At 51.4% G+C, this 22528-nt stretch overlaps 11 protein-coding genes across 11 annotated transcripts; 7 read left to right on the top strand and 4 right to left on the bottom strand.

The window, feature by feature from the left end:
• Positions 1-842: 842 nt before the first annotated feature.
• Z517_01962 (uncharacterized protein) lies at positions 843-1688 on the bottom strand (the record flags this gene model as incomplete). Its single annotated transcript, XM_013434918.1, has 1 exon — positions 843-1688. One exon carries the CDS (start codon positions 1686-1688, stop codon positions 843-845), a length of 846 nt encoding a protein of 281 aa, XP_013290372.1.
• Positions 1689-2270: 582 nt separating this feature from the next.
• Positions 2271-3719, top strand: Z517_01961 (uncharacterized protein; the record flags this gene model as incomplete). The annotated part of the gene is made up of 3 exons (XM_013434917.1): positions 2271-2594; positions 2659-2998; positions 3061-3719. 3 exons carry the CDS (start codon positions 2271-2273, stop codon positions 3717-3719), a joined length of 1323 nt encoding a protein of 440 aa, XP_013290371.1.
• Positions 3720-4559: 840 nt separating this feature from the next.
• Positions 4560-6311, bottom strand: Z517_01960 (uncharacterized protein; the record flags this gene model as incomplete). The annotated part of the gene is made up of 2 exons (XM_013434916.1): positions 4560-5736; positions 5797-6311. 2 exons carry the CDS (start codon positions 6309-6311, stop codon positions 4560-4562), a joined length of 1692 nt encoding a protein of 563 aa, XP_013290370.1.
• Positions 6312-7681: 1370 nt separating this feature from the next.
• Positions 7682-9922, top strand: Z517_01959 (uncharacterized protein; the record flags this gene model as incomplete). Its single annotated transcript, XM_013434915.1, has 1 exon — positions 7682-9922. One exon carries the CDS (start codon positions 7682-7684, stop codon positions 9920-9922), a length of 2241 nt encoding a protein of 746 aa, XP_013290369.1.
• Positions 9923-10855: 933 nt separating this feature from the next.
• Positions 10856-12922, top strand: Z517_01958 (uncharacterized protein; the record flags this gene model as incomplete). Its single annotated transcript, XM_013434914.1, has 7 exons — positions 10856-10922; positions 11021-11101; positions 11169-11303; positions 11371-11530; positions 11586-11641; positions 11702-12157; positions 12237-12922. The coding sequence occupies 7 exons, from the start codon at positions 10856-10858 to the stop codon at positions 12920-12922; spliced, it is 1641 nt and encodes a 546-aa protein (XP_013290368.1).
• Positions 12923-13988: 1066 nt separating this feature from the next.
• Positions 13989-15092, top strand: Z517_01957 (uncharacterized protein; the record flags this gene model as incomplete). The annotated part of the gene is made up of 1 exon (XM_013434913.1): positions 13989-15092. One exon carries the CDS (start codon positions 13989-13991, stop codon positions 15090-15092), a length of 1104 nt encoding a protein of 367 aa, XP_013290367.1.
• A 504-nt stretch (positions 15093-15596) lies between these two features.
• Positions 15597-16238, top strand: Z517_01956 (uncharacterized protein; the record flags this gene model as incomplete). Its single annotated transcript, XM_013434912.1, has 1 exon — positions 15597-16238. One exon carries the CDS (start codon positions 15597-15599, stop codon positions 16236-16238), a length of 642 nt encoding a protein of 213 aa, XP_013290366.1.
• Positions 16239-16348: 110 nt separating this feature from the next.
• Positions 16349-17004, bottom strand: Z517_01955 (glycine cleavage system H protein; the record flags this gene model as incomplete). The annotated part of the gene is made up of 3 exons (XM_013434911.1): positions 16349-16662; positions 16745-16807; positions 16860-17004. 3 exons carry the CDS (start codon positions 17002-17004, stop codon positions 16349-16351), a joined length of 522 nt encoding a protein of 173 aa, XP_013290365.1.
• A 229-nt stretch (positions 17005-17233) lies between these two features.
• On the top strand, positions 17234-17779 carry Z517_01954 (ribosomal protein S6; the record flags this gene model as incomplete). Its single annotated transcript, XM_013434910.1, has 3 exons — positions 17234-17257; positions 17320-17351; positions 17422-17779. 3 exons carry the CDS (start codon positions 17234-17236, stop codon positions 17777-17779), a joined length of 414 nt encoding a protein of 137 aa, XP_013290364.1.
• Positions 17780-17928: 149 nt separating this feature from the next.
• Positions 17929-20493, bottom strand: Z517_01953 (uncharacterized protein; the record flags this gene model as incomplete). The annotated part of the gene is made up of 2 exons (XM_013434909.1): positions 17929-18359; positions 18414-20493. The coding sequence occupies 2 exons, from the start codon at positions 20491-20493 to the stop codon at positions 17929-17931; spliced, it is 2511 nt and encodes an 836-aa protein (XP_013290363.1).
• Positions 20494-21314: 821 nt separating this feature from the next.
• Positions 21315-22508, top strand: Z517_01952 (uncharacterized protein; the record flags this gene model as incomplete). Its single annotated transcript, XM_013434908.1, has 1 exon — positions 21315-22508. One exon carries the CDS (start codon positions 21315-21317, stop codon positions 22506-22508), a length of 1194 nt encoding a protein of 397 aa, XP_013290362.1.
• Between the last annotated feature and the right edge of the window lie 20 nt (positions 22509-22528).

Below are 22528 nucleotides of genomic sequence, written 5' to 3'. Positions count from 1 at the left end.
ATAGATTGCGAAGCAAAATAACGCAGACAAATAGCAAACCTTTGGGTGTGAAAAATACTATTCATATTGGGTGGGAATTACTAGACATTGTGTCCGCCCCCCGGGGCAACATGATTGTCCGCGAAGCGATCTCGTAGCGCACAATACATCACTGACCTTAGCGACACTATGTAAAGAATGATTATAGCATGAATGTCGTTTCTAGACACATTGAATCTTACAACTTGCTCAAGCACGCTATTCAGCAACGTAGGTATTGTTCAATCAGAATGTGGATAAACCTACGGCGCCAAGGTGCCGACCTTACCGGCGTCTGGCAACTAGCCTGACATGAATGTGATTGCCATGTTGTCTCTCTCGCCAAAAAAAAAGGATTGGAGCCTTTGAGCTGTTCGGGTAACATTTCCGGAAGTCTCCGATTTCATTCCTACTCCATTCAGTGCCGGCAGAGTTTGCCGAGACTCTGATAATGAACCACGCCCCCGATTCAAAGTGAAAGACGGGTTCCATGCACCACTGCCTCTTTCGAAAGCTCACGTTGTTGGTGGCGCCACACAAGCAGTTCGCAAGTAACGAAGAGAGATCCCGGCTCCTGTAGCTGGATTCTTCCCCTTCTTCAGACTGGGCTGGGATCATGATGGCTCTCCACTTCGGAACGTAAAAAGTGCATGATTTTTCTTTTCAAAAGCCACATTACCATGCCATAACCCGGCTACAGGCATCAAAGAGAATGTCCTTCCTTCATCAATGTTAATGGTCATGAGATACTCCCTCTCCAAAGATACAACTTGAGCTCTGTGGAAACGTTAAACATGGGTCGTCCAATCATCTTCTGGATGCACTCAGCGCTCGCGGGCTGGTGGTTGAGCCCTCCACAAAAAGAATGCAACAATGATGGTGATTTTCAAGGCTGCAGCCGTCCACAACGCACCGGCGAGTCCGACTGAGCTATGTGACCATAGTCCCCCGAGGATGGCGCCGAACAGCAGCAATAGGGGTGCCGCTGCCCTCCGGTTCCTCTCTGCATTCTGAAAAAATCCCGCCATGATCAGGGGATCCGAGAACAGGTCGCAGTAGATGCTCGTCAGAACGACACTGGTGAGGCTATTGTATTGTAGAGCCCGGCTAGTCACAGCTTGTCCGCTGCTTTGGAATGCAACCAATGAAATGGGCACGATCACTTCCCACCGAAGGTCGTTTCCTTGCCTGCTATCGACCATCACAACAACAGCAGCTACCACGACCAGCAGCATCTGGATGGCGAACGAGGCAAGCAGAACCCAACGTCGCTTGGGCGAGAAGTAGCGGTGGAAGCGACTGAAGCAGAAGGAACCAAAGCAAAAGAAGGCGATCGACGTAAGTGACCTAATCCATCGCGTTCCTTTGGTCGGCTCAACCAAGCCCAGTCCAAGGTAGACGGTGTTGCCAGTTTGCATGCTCACAAAGGAACCCCAGATGAACACTGCTGAGCTGTCGAGGAGCCCGGTGATGACATACGACAGCAACAGCAGCAGATCAGCCCAGCGCCTGTCGATATCCTCTTTCAAATATTCTCGAAAGCGAGCCAGAGACCGAGGGGAGTCCCTCTTAACAAGTAGAGGACCACTCTCATCTTCAGAACCTTGGTGTGGCTGACTCGCAGCAGTTGAGTCCCCGTTGATGGCCCCGTAGCCATTCGCTGTGGTCATTATTGCGTGTGAGCACTAACAGATGCTCCTTCTGGCGTGATTTGTGGTCTGGTCTGTCTGGCTATATGGGGAGTGGGAGCATAGGGAGGAAGTAAAATGTCTTGGGACGTGAGAGCAAGTGGACTTTGCTGCTGACAAGGAGGACGAAACGATCAGCCGGGCGACGGGGGGAGAAGTCGAGGTCCTTTTCTCGTTTTGCGGAGTTCTGAACCGCGCGTCATGGGCATGGTTGATCAATATGGATGATAGTGGTGAAAGTGGGTTGAGTGGTAGTTGGTGGCTGGAATCCCCTTCCCCGTCGTCCCCGTAAGTTTTTTGGCCCGTTGAAACAATGTGGGCCGGATGAACGTTCTGCCGTCATCATGACGTTCCTCCTCATTCGCGCCACGGCGGGGCTACTTTTCCCCCTTTGATGCTTGGGCAAAATGTACGGATTGGCTGGACGGAGAGCTAGTCTGCGGAGAGCATATGTTTATATCTCTCTACTATGTAAGGGTATATATACTGTGCAGCTCAGTTCCACCCCCGACTTTTTCTCAGAAGATCTTGTTTTGTACCTCCATCTGTCTTACTTGTCTCGCTATGCATCTTTCCCTGTGGTCCCTGTTCGTGAGCTCTTGCTTGGCTGTACCGGTCATTCACCGGCAACAACAGGCCCTGCAACCTCTCGACAGGAATGACCCCTACACGCCTGACAACCGGGATCCCTACGATAGTAAAATCGACTCGTATGGCAAAGACTTGCAGCCACTGCCTTGGCGGAACGGCGATGGCGCGACCATGATGGGGCCGCGAAACAAAGACCGCGAGAGGCAAAACCCAGATATGCTTCGGCCTCCCAGCACCGATCATGGGAGCATGTCCAACTATCGTTGGAGTTTTGCCGACTCTCATATCAGGATCGAGGTGAGCTCATAGAAGAGGACTCCCATGCCTGGTTTGGACCTCCAACGTGACTGACGCCGCGCAGGAAGGAGGGTGGACACGTCAAACTACCATCAGAGAACTCGGCTCGAGCAAGGAAATTGCCGGTGTCAATATGAGACTCGATTACGGTGTGATTCGAGAACTTCACTGGCACAAGGAGGCTGAGTGGGCATATGTTCTCGAGGGTAGCGTGCGCGTCACTGCTCTGGACACTGAGGGCGGCAACTTCATCGACGACCTTCAAAAGGGAGACTTGTGGTACTTTCCATCAGGCCATCCCCATTCTCTGCAAGGCTTAGACCCCAACGGCACGGAATTCTTGATCGTGTTTGACGACGGCAACTTCAACGAAGAATCGACCTTCTTGTTGACGGACTGGCTAGGTAAGTCAAGTCTCTTGGGTCGTCCATTATTTGGTAGTGAAACGTCCACTGATGCGGTGCAGCCCACACTCCCAAGTCTGTCCTCGGCGAGAATTTCCGCCTCTCGCCCGAGGTCTTCAAGACCATTCCCAAATCCGACAAATATATTTTCCAGGGTAGCTTGCCAGGCTCCATTGACGAGGAGAAGCCAGATGGCACACACGTCAAGAAGTCCAAATTCAAATTCACCCACAAGATGATGGATCAAGAGCCTCTCAACACCACTGGGGGTCTGGTCCGCATCACCGACTCGACCAACTTCCCCATTTCCAAGACCATTGCCGCAGCCCATCTCGACATCGCGCCCGGCGCAATGCGTGAGATGCATTGGCATCCCAACGCTGACGAGTGGTCATACTTCATTAAAGGCCGTGCACGTGTCACCATCTTCGGCGCCGAGGGCAATGCTAGAACTTTCGACTACATGGCTGGAGACGTCGGCGTGGTACCCCGGAATATGGGCCACTTCATCGAAAACTTGAGTGAGGATGAGCCCGTTGAAGTCCTGGAAATCTTCCGCGCCGAGAAGTTCCAGGACTTTTCATTGTTCCAGTGGCTGGGTGAGACGCCCAAGAAAATGGTTGCGGATCACATCTTCGCCGACGACCAAGACGGAGCAGACAAGTTTTTGAAGGAGATTCACGATGCAGATTATGATCCGATCCGGGGAAAGGCCGAGTAGTCCTGTTAAGCGAGATTGTTGCCCAGTATCGGCGTTTTGCAATAGGTGAAGGGAAGATAAGGTCCCAAAACGTATCTGTTAAGATCAAATCCTTTAGCACCGGGGGAACATTGCCTCGTATAGTGGACTGATCAACACCTTGACAGCAGGACTGGAAGAGGATTTGATACCTGAGTGGCGTAGTATTGTTATGAGGATCTCAGGTGCCCAAACCCTGTGCCACCAAATTGTACCTCAGGTGGCAGAACGATTTGCCGGCTTAGACGAGCCCTTGTTGAAGCCATCCACCCCGAGTGCGACCTAGAAGCAGTGGCCTGTCTTCGACATACTCGTACTCTAAGACTCATGAGGTATTGGTGCGCGACTGAATTGGCACTGCTGAAAATGACTCTGTTCGGCCACAAATTGACGGCGGAGATATCAGCAGTACTTGGCAGATTTAAACGTGGCCAGGGAGCGAGTCAGGCAACTTAGTACCCCATCTCGCCGCCAACGATGGTTTTAGGATGTAATCCTCCATATGAAGTACGAAGACGCCGCCTCAGCGGGGACCATAGTCGAGGTGTTTCTGGTCACACAGACTTGAAGCAGGCTGCTCGTACAAAGAGTATCTCAAGTCCCATCGGGAAGCCAGAGTAGATCATCCCAGATCCAGGCTTGAGAAGTGCCATCGAATGTATTTGACACTCTGCTGTTTGGCACGGCACCGAGGCCCGAGAGAGGTTGCGAGTACGAGAATGTCCCAGACATCGATGACAGACCGACTTGTTCTTGCTGTCGAGTGCCATTTCCGAGGCGGCCACTGAGCCCATAGCGACCATCACGAAACACTACAACTCGTTAGAAAGGGGTGAAAGACAGGCCTAAGGACATCAAACCATCTTGTAGAGAAAGAAGAGCGTCACTGAAGTTGCCTGAACCGATATCTCGGGGCAGCTCGCTAATGGGGTGGGAAAACAGCTCAGGCGCGTCTATACCAGTCGCGCCAAAGATACTAGCATCCTGCGCCGGCACGTTGTTTTCATTGTTAGGAGCCTGCACTGCGTAAGGCTTCATGAGCGGGGAAAGCTCGTCGATGAGAGGGTATTCAGCGACGAGCCTGTCCTGTGCACGATCCTGACCTGACGACTCTGCTTCTGTCAATAAGGCCTTCATCTCTTCCGCGAGGATCAGTCGGATAAGCTCTTCCAGAACGACACCACACTGATCAGACACCGTTGTGCGAAATCGATGAAGCTGAGGCAGCTTGATGATCCTGCCTACCGCACGTTTCGCTTGATGAGCTTGATCTGAGCTGGGATCGGAGAGAGCGAAGATGCCAAGGACAACACCAGCGGTGAAGGACTGGATCCCAGCGTAAGCTGCTCCATGAGTGTTTTGAGCAGCAGCTAGGATCTCGGCGTGTTCGCCAATCTTTGATGTTCTCATCGACGAAACCCAGCATTGATACTTACTTGTCCTGATCATCGTCGTATCAACCGCTTCAATGCTAGTGTGCAGTACCATTTGGTCTGGATCATTGCCTACTTGTGGTGCTGCATGGGGAGACCGGGGGACGCGGTTTATCGTCAACAGAGGCCTATGGAGTACCAATTGAATATTGTCATAAGAGAGTTGAAGGGCGAGGGCTTGAAGCTGGAAGGTTCGGATGGTCCTCATACTCGTCCTGTCGGTGCTGCTGTACTTTAAATTCTTAAGCCGCAATTCCGGCGGGATACATTTTTCCCACCGTAACAGGCGGTGATTGATCGCTTTGATTTCTCGGACAACTTCAGAAAGCGTTGCTCCACTCCGGAGATAGATGTTGCGAGTGATAGTAGAAGCGATTCGATACAGTCGAAACTTGTATCTCTGGTAGGATGCTATGGTAACTGGCCCGAATGCTTCATCCTCATAGCGTTCAATCGAATCAAAACCCGGGCAAGTTGTTGAGGTATCATCGATGTTTCCGGGGAAAGAGACGTCCCAGTCGCTGTCATGGACGTTACAGGGAGTCCCAAACGAGATGGCACTAAACCTATACCACAAACGGTGAGTTACTGGATGTTCGCAGGCCTGAAGACCTCTCTTGACTCACACCTCGGCCGTATAAAGTGCCCAGCACAGCCGCCGCCATACCTCTCGCAGGACAGGGTCATCCATCTTCCAGCGTGATTCCTGTTGCAGTCCTAAAGCTTGAGCGACTTTGAATGCACTTCCCACCAAGGCAAAGCTGCGATTTGGTCTGCTATGGTAGACATAGTATGACGAAAGAAGGATCGAGATTTGAACAGCCTCAATATTGGCTTGATCAAAGACATCAAGTAGTCGATCTTCTGCTTTGCGGATCAGCTGGTTTCCAAGCCCGTCCATATCAAACCCCGGGCATCTCGCTTCAGCTTCGGATCTGGTTGAGTACTTTGCGCCAATACCAATGACCAAGACAACGAGAATCAGAAAAGAGATTCGATCAGCGCGGACAAAACCCGTGGTGATGAGCCCTCGTAGTTCAGCGTTCAAAGAAGGTTCGTGCAATAACAGCATGAACCAATGCACAGAATATGAATAGCTTTCCAAAGCGTAGTCGATCACATGGGGAGGTGGCAATTCCATCTCAAGCAGATCACATATGGGTAGATACTGCCCACCGGCTTCAGAAGACCTTACATCAGGACTGCTACCCGGAATTGCGTCAGTCGAATGGAATAGCCGTGCCGCAGAATTGTGCTCTCTAAAGAGCTGATCCACAACCTCGTAGGTCGACGTCCTTTCCCCATATATCTCAGAGGATCGCCTGATAGACTCTTGCGGGCTTCGTGTGGATGAGGGCGGGGGGTTGGTCTGGGACAAGGCAGTGGCAGGGCTCGTTCGAGGCCCAAGAGAGATCGAGGTCTGCGGAGAGAGCGCAGGCGGCTGATCAGCATCGAACCGGCCGGCGTCACTTGTGTCATGGCTGGCTGGGATGTCCGCGGAGGGTTTCTCCAATCCTCTGTTTTCCGGTCGCTCTCTGCATTCGACTCCAACACGCAAGCACAATGCACACGGTCTGATATCATCACATCGCAATTTCTGCTTCCGGCATCTTAGACAGGCACGTCGCGCTCGCGGCAAGGGCCGTTTCTTCGATGAGGACGCTGTCGCAGGAGTCATTAGGTAGGCCACACACTAATCGAGATTTCTGGAGGAGTGTTTTGAGCCACAACTGATAGGATAGGCACGGCGAGGTAGACAGGAACAAGACATGTTAGCAAGTGTCTGTGGTAGACTGCTAGATGTTGAGCGCCAGAGCGGATTGCAGTATTCGGTACTTGTGATTGGTACAGTAAATTGGTTGACGCATGCACGAACAGGAACAGAAGAACCTCGGTGTTATCACTTAAAGTATCTGCGGGGGGTCATTTATTTGGTCCGCGCCCGGAAATCATCTTCCTCTTCCCCGTGCAAATATATTTTTACCAACAGCTCTTTTCTACTTGGCAGCGTTGACATGGGTACCGAGTACGGGGTACAGGCCTTACATACCGGAAGCAGTCTTGCCTAAGCGGCTCTGCTTAATATGCTGCCACAGGGCTGGTGCCCGGATGCAGGACCGGATGAACAAACTCCACCAGCTGGAACTAATGGGCTTTTACCGCCCTAGTCGCCTTCACCATCAGCATCTTCGAAGCCCTCCAATAAGATTTCCATCACAGGCCCCTTTACCAAGACTCGGAACTTCCTTATTCCCTCGTGACCGGAACTTCTTCCACCGGAATTCAGCTGGAATACATCCTGTGCTCGAATACCCCAGTCTGACTCGATTCATGCCTCGTCATCCAATAAGTGAGCCATAGATAGAAGCTCTGTAAGTGTTTTAGGAGGTAAGTTCTCTTCTTCTCCCTCTTCGTCCTTCAATGGATTGAGTACCTGGTGCCGTTTCGAACTATCCTCGAGGAGCTACCAAGGGTGGAAGCAAAAGCCTCTACCATCGGCGGCTTTCCGCAATGGTAGTCCACACCTCCAAAGGGTCCGTCAGAGTAGGCGGTCTCGGCAAAAGAGCCCCTCGGGCATGTGAATCGTGCCGCTCAAGGAAGGTCCGTTGTGATGTTACCAGGACTAAGATTCCGTGTACAAACTGCAGACTTGACTGCAAAGACTGCTCATTACCCACAAGCAAGCGACGTCATGTCGGGGATCGTATACTAAACCCAGCCTTCTTTGAGGGCAAGCAACACGGTCCTCGGAGCCCAATATGCGACGCCATCATTGATTTCGGAGATATAAATGGCATCGTCTCGGAGGGGACCAAATATGCTGCTGCCAACGGTGCAGTTGGGCATGGTACTTTCAACATCTTCGGTCTCTCTGAAAACGTTGCCTCCAATTTACCAGCGGCGGCCGATGACTGCAAGGCTGGCGATAAAGATGACACAACAGGTGTCGAGCAGCATTTCGAGGCAGACGTCCTGGCAGATTTCCTAGCGGCATATCCATCGCCCTCACAGACTATTTTGACAGACCATCAACAACCGTTACTTCCCGAGTATATCACACCTTTGAAGAAGACTCTGTCTGCCGAAGACCTGAACCACCTCAGGCGAAGGGGTGCTCTCGACATTCCTGACTCGATAACGCGTGACCTTCTTTTGACAACTTATGCGAAATGGGTACATCCTTTCGCACCGATGCTGGATCTCCAAGCCATCCTGTCGGCAGTCTCCAACAACGGTAGCACAGGCACAACCAGCCTGCTTCTTTTCCAAGCAATCATGTTTGCCGCAATGGCATACCTCAAGACGAACAGCCAGCATGGAAGCCACAAGCAAACGAGAGGCATATTCTATGAACGTGCCCGACTTCTTCACGACTTTGACGTCGAAGTGGACCGGCTCATCATTTGTCAAGCGGCTATCCTATTGAGCTTCTGGGACGGGGACTGTGAAGGTGTCCGGGACAGCTATTATTGGATCGGAATCGCCACATTGCACGCAACCAGTATCGGGCTCAACTTCGATCCCATGAACAGTCTCTCAGACCCAAACCATCGGCGTTCATTCAAGACGACATGGTGGACACTTGTGATGAGGGATAGATTGCTTGCTGTCGCCTTGCGGAGACCGGTACAGAATAGCGTGTTTCGTTTCGATGTTCCCATGTTACATCTTGACGACTTCCGACTAGACTCGCTTTTGGTTGCTTTCCAGAAAAACCTGCAGGTTCACGACATTAGCTTACCCGAGCTAGAGACACTCGCCAGTTCCTGCGTGGCTCTAGCTCAGCTTTCCGAGTACATCGATAAAGTCTTAACTGTGCAGTATACTGTACAAAGAGCCCCCTCTGCTGCAGGACGGAGCGCAGTCGCTGTATCTCTGGTTCCGAGGGTCACCAGTCCAAGATGGCTGGATATCATGACGTGTGGACAAGAGCTGCAAAATTGGTATGGATATTTACCAACTGAAATACAACAGGCTGAGTGTCATCCCGACATCGAAGATCGAAAGGAGAACGAGCTCGTGAGTGTCCACAGGGCTCTCTTAGCCGGTTATTACGCCATGACTTTGATGACTCTATACCGGCCTTTGCTCAACCTGTCATGCTCAAATGCAAATGAGACCAAGCTGCGATGTCTGTCGATGAAGATGGTTTCACAGGCCTCAAAAAGCATTACAGGCATATTCACCAAACTCTATGCTGACCATCTCATCCCCTGGTTGCCAGACACTGCGATTGCCATTTTGGAACCAGCCGTCGCCACACACCTGCTCTACAGTATGTCCGAGCTTGAACAAGTGCGACAGATCAGCTTTCAAAGGTTTTACCTCTGTTGGCGCATTCTCCAGCAGCTGGGAGAAGTTTACTATCTGGCAGAGACCACCATGTCGATGCTCAATGCCGCCGCCCACAGGCTCAAGTCGCTGCCAGACCTGCGGGGCCTGAAGTCTGTCGCTTGTTCACAGCTCATTGATGTAATCAGTCCGTCTGGTGGTGGCGATGACACCGCAACCCATATAGCCGTTCCCTTTATCGGCGTTGTTGGAGACCAGAAGAAGGATCAGTCCGATGTGGCAGTGGACTGGAGTGACCCGCCAGACACCAGGGAGCAACGCAGAGATAATAAGCAGGTATCAGACACATGTGACCATAATTTCGACCTGGAAGCGAACTGTGCCTTGGATTCGATCAACTTTGACCAACTTGTCTATTGGGATGCTGTCGAAGAGATCCCGACTAACAGCTCGCTATGAAACCCTGCCGCACACGACGCTGCGTCGACAAGGTCTCAAATACACCGCAAGCTAGATGTAAAAGCTGCTAGCTGCATCATGTATGAATATAACTGTGACGAGGGACGCGGCTTAGAACACTCGCTTGTATAATGTTTGCTTTGTTGAAGCGCCACCGACGCCTCAAAGACGCACAGTGCAACACTTGTACTCCTTCGCCGCACGGCCTCGTAAAACCGGGACAAGACATCGGCTAACTGAGCAGACCATCCACCACTCAGCTCAAAAGCTGTTTATCCTGCTTAAATTAAACCCGTGGCTGACAATACTGGCGACGAGTCAATGTAAAGTAGCACAGTAACAATAGCGATAAGAATTGACATGGAGGTAACCATCATTAGGGTCAATAGCACCTCGATCCCTATCGATAATATGAGCTATATCTGATCTGACGTCCGCCTCATCGCTGTGTTGACTAACTACCTAAATTCTGAGAGGGCGACCATTCGCTATCCATCGAACTATGCCGTTTATTTCCTCTCGAGGCTTGCTGGGGAGCAACCCCGGATTCCCCAACGCTAGCCCGGATCGACCTCGTTGTTTTCCAATATCTGCCTAGGTAATTACATCAAGTGTCACGACAAGCCCTAGGCGGTGATCACGACGTCATGTGGGGAAGCGCTGCAACAAGAGGTCCTTTTAAGAGAGTAGAGGGCCACGAGGACAACGACGATCGACTGCAATCTCAAATTATGGGTACTGCCTTCTTTTCGCTCTGTACTCGGCCAGACGGAATGGACGAGCTGTGTAACAGCTATCACAACTGAGCCCAGAGTAGACAATATTCTTCTGAAAAGTGAAAAGAAAGAGATATCCGACCTACCACTGGCGACACAAAGCAACTCGTTTTCGCAAAGCCGGAAGGTTCGAGACCAGAACAGGCCTCCAGCCAGCATGGACGACTATGGGGAGCAGGCAGAGGAGTCTCTGCTAGAGCTACGAGACAATTATGTCAAGCCAGGTTTGTGCTCTTGAATCTCGGGCGCGATGGCTGTCTTCTACTCGTGAATCCCCGTGGCTTCCTCAAAAATGTAAGCCGTTAACAAAGAGGATTCTTAGGTCTTCGAGGAACTTTCCAGTCGAAATATGTCGTCCTTTGTGCCTTCGTTGTTAGGCTCGGGGGTTTCCTGTTCGGTTATGGTATGTATCACGCACGGATTGCAGGCCAATCCGAGTATTAGGATCAAAGGTTGACTTGCACCTGTAGACCAGGGAGTCGTGTCTGTCATCCTTGTCATGGACCAGTTCCTCGACCAATTTCCTCGAGTCTCAGAGACCGCCAGTGGAGCTGGCTTTTGGAAAGGATTCATGACGGCCATGATTGAGCTTGGAGCACTTATCGGTAGGCGCTCCGCATGGGCTTCCAGAATCATGTCAGGATTACACCAGGTCTAATTATCTCCTCACAGGGGCGTTCAACCAAGGCTGGGTGGCCGAGAACATATCCCGAAAATACTCGATTTGTGTGGCTGTTTGCATTTTTGTGGTCGGTTCAATCTTGCAGACGGCCGCACAGGACTATGCAATGTTGATTGTTGGCCGCCTCATCGGTGGCATTGGTGTCGGGATGTAAGCCTGAACGTAATCTTACCTTTTGGATCTCTTGAGCTGAATTGGCCTCTAGGCTGAGTATGGTGGTCCCTATATATATCGCGGAAGTGTCGCCACCAGAGATCAGAGGTAAGTTGCTCGTTGACCCTGCTCTCGGCGAGACTGTGTGCATTGCTGATCATGCGAAAGGAACTTTGCTTGTCCTCGAAGAGTTTTCCATCGTTTTCGGTATCATCTGTGCCTATTGGTTGACCTTTGGCACGCGTTATATCGGCAGTGAATGGTCATTCCGACTTCCCTTCCTTCTGCAGATCATACCCGCTGTACTTCTGGGCATCGCTGTCCTCTTCATCCCCTTTTCACCCAGGTGGCTTGCGTCAAAAGGGCGTAACCAAGAAGCCCTGGCCGCTCTGGTCAAACTCCGCCGAGTTCCAGCAGACGATCCACGAATTCAAGCCGAATGGTTGGATATTCGTGCTGAAGTTGCGTTTCACAACGAGGTTGCTAAAGAGAAGCATCCCAATCTCGACATCGTGGGATGTCGGTCTCGTTGGGATTCTGTCAAACTGGAACTTGCGGCTTATGCTGACTGTTTCAAACAAGGGTACTGGCGCCGCACTATGGTCGGCGTTGGTCTGATGTTCTGTGAGTCCTCAATCTTTGTTTCTGGGCTCTTATCTTCTGCATCCTCCCCAGCTTGGTCATGGCTAACGAATCTTCGCAGTCCAGCAGTTTGTTGGCATCAATGCCCTGATCTATTACTCACCCAGCTTGTTTGAGAGCATGAATGTCGATTACAACATGCGGCTTGTTCTCTCGGGTATACTGAATGTCACGCAGCTTGTTGGAGTTTCGACATCTCTGTACACCATGGATCGCTTCGGACGGCGGCCGCTTCTGCTGTTGGGAAGTGTCATCATGACCATTTCCCATGTCATCATCGCAGTCCTCGTGGGTTTATACTTTGAAAGCTGGGATGATCATAAAGACAAAGGTTGGGTGGCCGTTGCTTTCCTTTTCCTCTATATGTTGGCCTTTGGCATGACATGGGGACCTGTGCCGTGGGCTATGCCATCGGAAATCTTCCCAAGTTTCTTGCGAGCGAAAGGTGTGGCATGGAGCACCTGCAGTAACTGGCTCAATAACTTAATTATCGGCTTAATCACACCACCTCTGATCCAAAATACTCGGGGATTCGGAGCGTACACATTCTTCGCTGTCTTTTGCGCCCTGGGTGGGATATGGACTTGGTTCTGTGTGCCAGAAACAAAAGGGCGCAGCCTTGAGGATATGGACCGGGTGTTTGGAGATAGAGCTGCGGCGGCAGATAAAGCTCGAAGGAAGGAAATCATCAATGAGCTCAAGCAAGTCGATGGTCAAATGAAGCAGGAAGAAATAAAGACAGCATAACTGCAATCTATACGGATCGACTTATTCCAGTCCGCGATGAACCGCAAAGCCTGTGGCTGAATCAAAAATGCAGTTTTTGATCTTCGTTTTCTGTGCTCCCTTTAGATTGCCGGCATCGATGGCGTCGCACAGAGAGGGATTCTCTGTTCTCTTAGGTGATCGAGAAAGAACTGGCGACTGTCAAAGTGCCACTGCGTTCTTTCGTGGTCGTACCGAAGCATCGACATGTCGTTTGATCTGCCTAGAGTTTACCGTGAAACAACCTCCTACCTTTCCTCCAACACTTTGTGCGTGTAGTAGGTCGGAGAAGGGGTTGTTCGCGGACTTTGAGCGGACATCTACCAAGAACTGTATTGAAGCATCGCAGGAGCTGACACCGGCCACTCTTGATGATATGGTGCTCGAGAGTCCTTGTGTCTCGTCGAGAGAGTAACGCAGGTGAGTCGCTTCACCAGAAACGGCAATCTGGGTCCATCTTGTTGGCTATTTGATCAGCGAGCTCTTGTCGACAGTAGAGCCAAATAGGGATGACTCGTGTTCGAAGCTGAGCATGCCGACAAAGGGATGTGAGGGCAAGAAGATAGTCATTCCTTCGGATGAGGACGAGGCAGAATAGAACAAAACCCCAAGAGCCGAACAGCCCCACAGAAACCCCCCCTTCACCCCCACAGGTCAGCATCTGGCTGGAATTACGGGGTGACACCGGATCGAGGTCGAGGCTCAAACAACTGCCGGGGACTAGACAGTTTGCAATTCATATACGGCATGAAGTGCCGAGTACATGAGAAGAGATAAGTAGACTTGGCCGACGTCGGACATCTAGGAAAATTTTCTCTTCAGATATCGTTGTTTCGATTCTTCAAGCAGCTCAAAAGCAGCATTCCAGTCAGGAGAAGTAAGGACGATCGCAAACAAGGCGCAGGGTGACCGAAGCGAAAAATGACAATTCCGTCTACTCACAAAGTCTCCATTCTGGTGGTAAGGATGCGCAATGACCGCTTACTGCTCAGAAGCACTCACGGGTGGATAGAGGCACGATGGGACATACCACTTTGAAACCAAAACCATGCCGGTCCCCGAGATCAGTCCTACCGATTTGCTAGTTCGCTTGTCGGTATCAGGAGTGTGTGGCTCGGATTTTCATCTTGCAGAGGGCCACTCGGGCCCAACTTGCGACATTCTCGGACATGAGGGCGTTGGACGAGTTGTGAAGCTTGGATCTGCAGTGAATCCGTCCTTTGTCAATGTTGGTGCTCGGGTTGGTTTAGGATGGGTGCGGGACGTGTGCGAAGAATGCTTCTGCTGCTTATCCCCAGGCGGCGAGGGACGTTGTTTGGCAAAGTTGTGCTCTGGCTTGAGAAGAGACGGTACTTTTGCAGATTTCGCCGTTGTCCCGTCGCGGTATGTAATTCGGATCCCGGAGGACGTCCCTGACGATCTCGTTGCACCGATTCTATGTGGCGGGGTGACGGCGTACAAAGCCATCAAGGTCAGTGAGGCAGTCCCAGGCCGATGGATGGTCATCTCAGGTGCTGGAGGTGGTGTTGGGGCTTTGGGAATTCAATATGCGAAGGCCATGGGATACCGGGTTATCGCGATTGACGTCGGAGATGCCAAAAAGGAGTACTGTCTGAAGCTGGGCGCCGAAGTGTACTATGATGCCAAAGAACTCGACACGGCAACGGTCATGGCACTCACAGGAGACGGTGCTGCGGCAGTTTTGGTCATGGCGAACTCGGGGAGAGCGTACCAGGCGGCACTGGAACTGGTGGCTCCCTACGGGACACTTGTCTGCGTGGGAATACCGCCGGAGGATCAACTGGTAAACTTTCATCCTATTCTGGGTATTTCCAAAGGCGTGAAGATCATCGGCTCTGCTGTGGGAACCAGAAAGGACATCTGGGAGGCAATCGAATTCGTGCAACGGGGCGCCGTGAAGCCAGCAGTGGAAATGGCCACCTTGGACGATCTGTCCGATATTGCGAAGAACTTTGGAAAGGTGAGCAGCATCCTCATTCTTCCTCTCCCCCTCTTTCTCTGGGACATAGCTTTGATGAATATATCTTTGATCGATCGAAAACAGACTTCGGGCAAGTATGTCATCCGGTTAAGTGATGAAATCAACGGTTCCGACTCCGGGAATGCTGATGCCCTGAAAAACGGTCACTAAGGGAACAAGGCACGTCGAGGTCTCCAGTGAGAGGATACATACCCTTTTTTGTGCAGCGAGATTCAAGCAATAGATACAGATCGAAATCCTGCGTATTGACGTTTTCCAAGCTCGGATATCACGGAGTGTCGACTGATTGGACTTCGCTTAAGGAGCACCATCTTCGATCGTCCCTCGTTTGAAAGCTTCCCCGCAAATCATGCTCAGCGCTCATGCATGATTTGCCATTATGAAACTTGAGTCGTGCTTCGTCAACCGCTCACCAAACTCACCTCAGCATACGATTTGCGAAATGATGGCCAGGGCGTGCAGCTCCAGAACGCGCTGCTTTTGCCATCAGGTGATTGACGACGCCCGGCCACACCTCAACCCCTCTTTCGTCATGCAAGGGTGTTTTTTGAGAGCTGACCTGTCGTGTCCGTTCCCTTCTCTTTTGCATATCTCTTCGAGCTTCTGGACTGCAACTCCAGGTGAAATTGACCAGTAATGTTCTCGGTTGCGACGATGGCAGCACGACCGCTACTACTTGGCCTCGCTTCAGCAGCTCGGCCAAGGGCCCTGAGCCTTCCCATCCGAGGTGCAACCAGACGAGCGTTTCAGCTATCTACAGCAAACCTCAGACCCACGGCTGCCACATTGAGTCCTTCTGAGTCGATTCCGCTCAATAGCCAGACACCAACCCCGGGCACCGTACCCCCTGAAGCCGAGGTGTTTCCAGAGAACACGCACGCGGCCTTCCTGGGTGAAGCTGACAGCAATGAAGGGCACGACGCCGTGCGAGAGGCCCACGGGGCACCACAACCCGCCCTCGAAGCTGAAAATTCGGCATTCCTGGGCGAAGCAGACTCGGATGATCACTTTGAAGTGCGCAAGACTATAGAGGGAGATAACAATCCGCCCCTGGATGCAAACAATGCTGCGTTCCTTGGTGAGGCCGACAGTGATGACGGCTTTGAGGCACGAAGAGCGGCTGAGGGGGACAAGCAGGAAGGCCTGGATGCGACGAACGCCGCGTTTCTTGGTGAAGCTGATAGTGACGATGCACATGAGGCTGATTTTGACATACATCCCGAGAGACATCGTCACAGCATCGAAGATACCAGCGTCAGTGGGTTGCATGGGCAACAAGGAGAACAAGATCAGTGAGCAAGTAAGCTGCAAGGACCACTGCCGATGGATATTCCCCTTATGTACCTGAAACCGGCCCAATTTCAAGAAAGCCCATTGTTATTTTGTTCTGATATAATTGACCCGTCTCATTCTTTCTCAAATTTATCGTAGTCCTCTTTGCTCATGAGATTGTCGAGCTCATTCAGGTCACTCACTTCAATCTTCGCCAGCCAACCCTCAGACTCGGGGCTTTTGTTGATCGTTCCTGGCTTCTCTTCCAGCACCTTGTTATGATCGGAAATCTTGCCCGACACAGGCGTCATGATGTCGGAGGCAGACTTGACAGACTCGACTGCGCCGATCGTGTCGCCTTTGGTCACTTCCATGCCGAGTTCGGGAAGCTCAACATAGACGACATCTCCCAGGGCCTTAGCTGCGTACTCGGTGATGCCTATGGTTCCTGCGCTGGACTGTAAGCATCCTGCGATTGCCCACAGAGACCAAAGCTTTGAAATGGTGAAGATTGCGCTGGGGAAACATACCTGTCTTGCCGTCGCTGTCGAGCTCTATCCATTCATGATCTTCAGTGTATTTCTTCACGCATACTGTAAGCAAACTAGAGTTAGTAAAGCTCAAATTGAGAGAGTGGTGACGCACGGGCGGGTCTCGCAGAAAATGATCTGGTAGAAAGGTAGGTCGATCGACCTAGGTGAGACTTGACTGATGACCGCGGGACCACCACTCCTTTCGTGACCAATTTCGAGACTGCCGGCATGAGCCGACCTAGTGTAGGGGAAACCATTGTATGTTTGTCTTGACGCGGAAAATGAAGTGGAAAGACGCGAATATTTAAAAGGGCGCTGTTGTGAGCTCCGCAAATGCAATCGATAAAGATCTTGCGATCGGAGACAAACCCGCCGTCAAAATGCGCCGGTGAAAGTGGAGATCTCCCAGGGAAATTCTCAATTCCAAGTAAATCTAACAATTACCCTCGTATACTCTCAAGAGGTGACATTTCGGCCTCATTGAAAATGCTGTACGAGCTGATAGCTGTGGTAAGTACCTTGAGCTTTGTGCTCCTCGAATTCGAAGACAAGATTCAGCTGACTTATAACAGGTCCGGCCGGGCAACCTCAATCATGTCAAAGAGTACGCTTGCTCTCCCAGCTTCTTTGCACAAGTGGAATCACTCACTAACTCACTTTGACTCTGCGCACAGAATCGCCCGCGTCGCCGGTCAACAGATTCTGGCCTCCAGCGGTGTGATACGCGGCATGAAGAACTGGGGCCAGTTCGACCTCCCCCGACCGACCACGAAACATCAAACTCAACATCGGCAGGGCCATTACTTCGTGATGCAGTTTGACGCGTCGGTCAAGGCCCAGCAGGATGTCCGGCGATTTTTGAGTCTTGATCCACGAATGATCAGGTTCAGTGTCATTAAGATCGGCGACAAACTGGGCGGCATCAATGGTGCAATTGAAGAGGTGGACGGAGAAATACCCTGGAACTCGGGCACCCAAGTCAGAAATCCATTTACGGACCCTCGAACAACAAGGACAGGACCTCTAAGATAGCCAAAGAAGAAAAATAACGCGCTACGAAGGCGCAGTGCAGGAACATACGAACCATGGCGAGAGAGGCATGTCCACATGTCATTTCTATCCACACACAACTCCGGAGGAACACACGCTACAAATGGTGGTATCATCAACAAGTTTGTTCATCAAAACAGGCTCCACCGCCCTCTCTCCTTGGTCTGTGACGCCTTCGCCTGCTGCGTCTTCGTCCGACCCTCTAGCTGCCTCAGACTCTCGATCTTCTCTAACACCAACTCCAACATCTCCTTCCGCTTGATGACATCGAGATGTCTTCTGATCTTGGGGTCTTCTCTTGCAAATTGTTCAATCTCGTTGGGTTCCAGATGACGACCAAGCCTCAGATCTAACTCGCGGGGGAAATTGTAGTAGAATTCGGAAAGGAGTTCAACATTGAGGAAGAGCACCGCTGTAGACGTCAGCTTGTCGGCGACGACGTCCAGGAAGATCTCGGGGCAATAGTATTTGTTTTTGAGATTGGCACATTGCTTGGACTTGACCGCCATTAGGCGCATCTTGAGGATATCGGCACGGTCACGGAGGAAAACGGCTTCGCGACCTTTGTATAATAGTTAGCCTGACATACCTGTAACGGTTGAAGATGTTGACATACCCTTTTGAAGGAGAGCTGCTGAAAACCCACCAGCGCCACCGGCTCCATCGCCCTCGAGGACGATGTCTCCCTTCCTCACTCGGTCGATGAATCCCATCACATCTTTAAGTTTTTTTTTGCCAACGTTGTCTTCCAATTGTCTTTGCGCAGCTTCACAAGCTTTAAGTTCGTTCTTCAGTACGTGACCCACGTTTTCTCGTCCTTTATTCCACTCATTCGGCTCGACTTCGATCTCAAATTTGAATGGCTTGATACAATTTTCGACCTGATCGCTTGTACTGTAGAATCGATCATTCAATATGCTGGATGATGCATCAACAATGGAACGTTGAGCGTATGGATGTGAAGCAAACGTTGAGGCGGCGATCAACTTGTCGACATGGCTTTGTAGTTCCGCAGCCACCACAGTAGTTGCCAGTCTCCCAACGCCAAGTTTGGTAAGCTCCGATGTCGAAGCGTCCAGTTTGCGCTGCCAATATAACGAATGGGGATCAGCCTTGGGCAGTTCTGATAATGAATCTGCTTCGGGCTGAACCGGGGATAGATCCTCCACGGGCTTGTTCCAGTATCTTTTGGCCAGCACATCCATCACCTTCTGGTCAAGAACATCTTTCAACAAGGCTCTAACTTGAGGCCTGCCAAAACGCTCGCTAAATTCCTTGAATGAATGCTTGAAGCTGTCCAAGCTTTCGGCCAAGTACGACTCAGCACTGAGCGGCCTATCGTTATATTGTACTTTGAACTCATAGGTTGCCTCTTCCAGCTCTTGTACGATAGCATCTCTCGTGCCAGCAAGGCTCGCCGCCATTGTTTGCTCAAGAACGTGCATGAGCTTGTGCCGTAACGTGGTAGTACCCACAGCGAGTTCTGATTGTGGACCAAACTGTAACGGATGTGATGAGAAGTATGCATGTTCATTTTTGATGATGGCATTTGTCACATTGGCGCCCGATCGAGAGAAAAGCCCCGCTGACTGTGGTATCTTACATACCACGCCAACATAACCTAGCCTCAGAGGATATTTTCGATCCGACAAAATTTCAACGCCTCGGCGAGGGTCAACCAGATCCATTTTCGTGATGACGCCGATCGTTCTCTCACCCCGAGGGTCAACTCTCCGACTTGCCCTTAGGGCAGTTGAATTAGCCAAGTCCACGTCCGCGGCGGAGATGGCTAGGATAACATTGGGCGGCTGGATGTATTTATCGCATAAGTCGGAGATCTTCTGCTTCAGCTCGGAAGGCTGATCTTTGCCCGATACTTGGATATAACCCGGCAGATCAATCAGGGATAGGTCTGGAACATTAGGAGAGTAGATTGACAACTGAATAGGGTCGTCCGTAACACACTGCTCCGGGGGAACAGCGAGATTGAGGTCGGTGAGAATCTTTTGTATTTGTGTAAAATCCGTGATTTTGCCCATTCCGAGAGTGGGGAACTCGCCATACTCTGCTTTTGCATCCGGTGTGTTTACCAGCGTGAGTTCGATCGGGCGCCTGGTGACCATATTAGAGCCTTTTGGTAGGAATTCATGCCCGACGATCGCCTCGAGCACCGAGCTTTTCCCGGATGATTGTGAACCGATAACCACAATAGATGGTAGCGTCAGTGCGCCTCCCTGGCCGATCGTATTGAGAATGCTTCGGATCTCAATCATCTTTCTCGTCAGAACCATCATTTGATCATCTCGTGCCATCTCCGCAGCGGCTCGCTCGTCATCCTCACTCGATTGTTCCAGTACTATTGCTGCAGCCGAAGCAGCAGCAGCTCCGGCGGCGGACTTGCTCGGCTTGGGCGGTTGTGGTTCAGACTCGCTGTTGCCAGACTCCTCCCCCTTTTCAAAAAATTGCTGGAGCCATTCCGGTAGATGTGCCTCTTCTTTTGTGCGCTCCCAACCGACTCCTATTTGATCGACAATCCCCTTGGCACCCTCGAACATATTTGAGGACGTCTCCGAGACCGCTTCTCCGGCTTTTTTCAGGACGTTCAAGGTATAGGTTCCGGCCTGGGCGGCTTGGTATTGGATGTAAGCTAGGCCGGCAAGGATGCTCGCTCCAAACATGGCAGGGATGCGAGCCATTTTCAGGGCGAGCTTTGGAAGAATCCTAGCAAAGGAGATGGATCGGACGGCGGGGACATTGTGTATTGAACTGGACCCGATCGGCCATGCTCGCAGAGGGAGACGGACATTTGGCCTCAACAAGGCCCCGGGTCTTGTGGCAGCATAACTGTGGTGAAGGAGGCGTGCAGAGACGCCTCGCTGGCGCAATAGAGGCGCGACCCTCGCAGAGAGGAGTCTACCGCTCATCCCAGGTCAGGTCGAACATGAAGGTTGATGAAAGTTGAATTAAAGAAAAAGTTGTGGAAGTGGTGTCAACTGATACATGATACTACTCGTTAGGTACTAGGTAGTACGTTGGGGCAACAAAACACGAGAATGCCGAATGACGTGGGAGAAGATGCGCTCTGTGGCTCGCCCTGGTGCTGCCTACTCCGTAGTCTCGGTACAAAATCGCAGCCACACTTATGGCCGCCCAGCCACATATGAGTTCGCCACAATTTCGTGATCTCTTGCCCCCTGCACCAAGCATGGCGGCACCTGGCGGTGAAGTTTGGGACAACCAACATCAAACCCGCATGTGTCACCATGTCCTCTTGAAAAACAGCAATATCTGTGCTTCTGCCTGTCTCCTTTCCATATACACCGGGGTCCTGGCGTTTGTTGGATCGGGGTCATTTGATGCTTGGACTGCTGATACCTTTTGCCTCCGTGCAGAGAAATATAATGCGCCTGGTCGAGTATATGACTCAACAACCAACCTCACACCAAAATTGGGTTGATTTTCAAATTTTACCTGTTTGAAGATGTGCAGATTTCTTGTACGCATTTGACCCTTGTTTATGCTTACATTCCTACTCACAGGGTTCCAGGTGTACAAGGGCTCTGAGCCGATCATACTTTCCAAGTTGATCACTGAACCATCGCACAGCATTCTCACGCAATCTTATGACAGTCGCCTCCGCCTGGATAGCCGTCGCCCGGTCAATGGGGATGGCTTTGGGGTTGGGTGGTATACGGAGCCAGAGTTGGGTCCAGATCCATGTGTTTTTACATCGACTTTACCGGCATGGAACTGCGTGAATCTCGAACGTCTTGCGCCGAAGACGGCCTCGAGGCTGATCTTTGCCCATGTCAGGGCCACCACCGAGGGGTCGTTGGCCGAAAACAATTGCCACCCTTTCCAGCACAACACGTTGATGTGGATGCACAACGGTAATATCGGGGCCTGGAAGTACGTGAAACGCCCACTAGCTGACAGTCTTTCGGACAAATGGTTCCTTGGTGTGAAAGGCGGCACTGATTCGGAATGGGCGTTTGCATTATTCCTCGATACCTTGGAGCGTGAGGGGGTCGATCCAAGCTCCGAGCCCAAGGGTGGTTTCGACACCAAGACTCTGCGACGGGCCATGAAGAAAACCATTGCCCAAATCAATACGTTCGTCAAGGCCGTCCCTCCCGAATACAAAGTCTCAGATGTGGAGACTAGAAGCCTACTCAATTTTGCCGTTACAGACGGCCACTCTGTCATTGTCACTAGATATGTCAGCAGCAAAACCGACGCCGCTGCAAGTCTGTACTACTCGTCTGGAACTGCTTGGGTTGAAGGAAAGATCAAAGGGCAATTCAAGATGGAGAGGAGAGACAAAGCTTCCGATGTGGTCCTCGTCGCCAGCGAGCCCCTCACCTTCGAGAGACACAACTGGCTATCCGTCCCCACGAACACGATTGTTACAATCTGTAAACAGACGGTGTATGTACGGCCCATCAAAGATGAATACTATGACCCAGATCCCTCGACAGAGCGCTCGACAGGTTTTGCTAGGTCCAAAGGTCTAGTGTCAAAAGCACCCGGGGGGGGAACTGCAACACCCACTCCGATGGCTGCAACCCCAGTTGCGGGCGCTGGGGTCGAAAATGCCACTGGAGAATATATCGCGAAAGAAGATCTGGATGTATTCCGCGAAAAGATGGCGAAATTGCAGCCCCAAAAATGTAGCGAAACCAATGGGCAGATGGATCAACTATCGGTTTAGGCATCATGATTTACAAGCCC

This window comes from Fonsecaea pedrosoi, assembly GCF_000835455.1.
Source record: "Fonsecaea pedrosoi CBS 271.37 unplaced genomic scaffold supercont1.1, whole genome shotgun sequence".
In the NCBI taxonomy this organism is placed as follows: Eukaryota; Fungi; Ascomycota; class Eurotiomycetes; order Chaetothyriales; family Herpotrichiellaceae; genus Fonsecaea; species Fonsecaea pedrosoi.
Note: the sequence above shows the minus strand (reverse complement) of the source record. Positions and strands in the feature narration are given on the sequence as shown.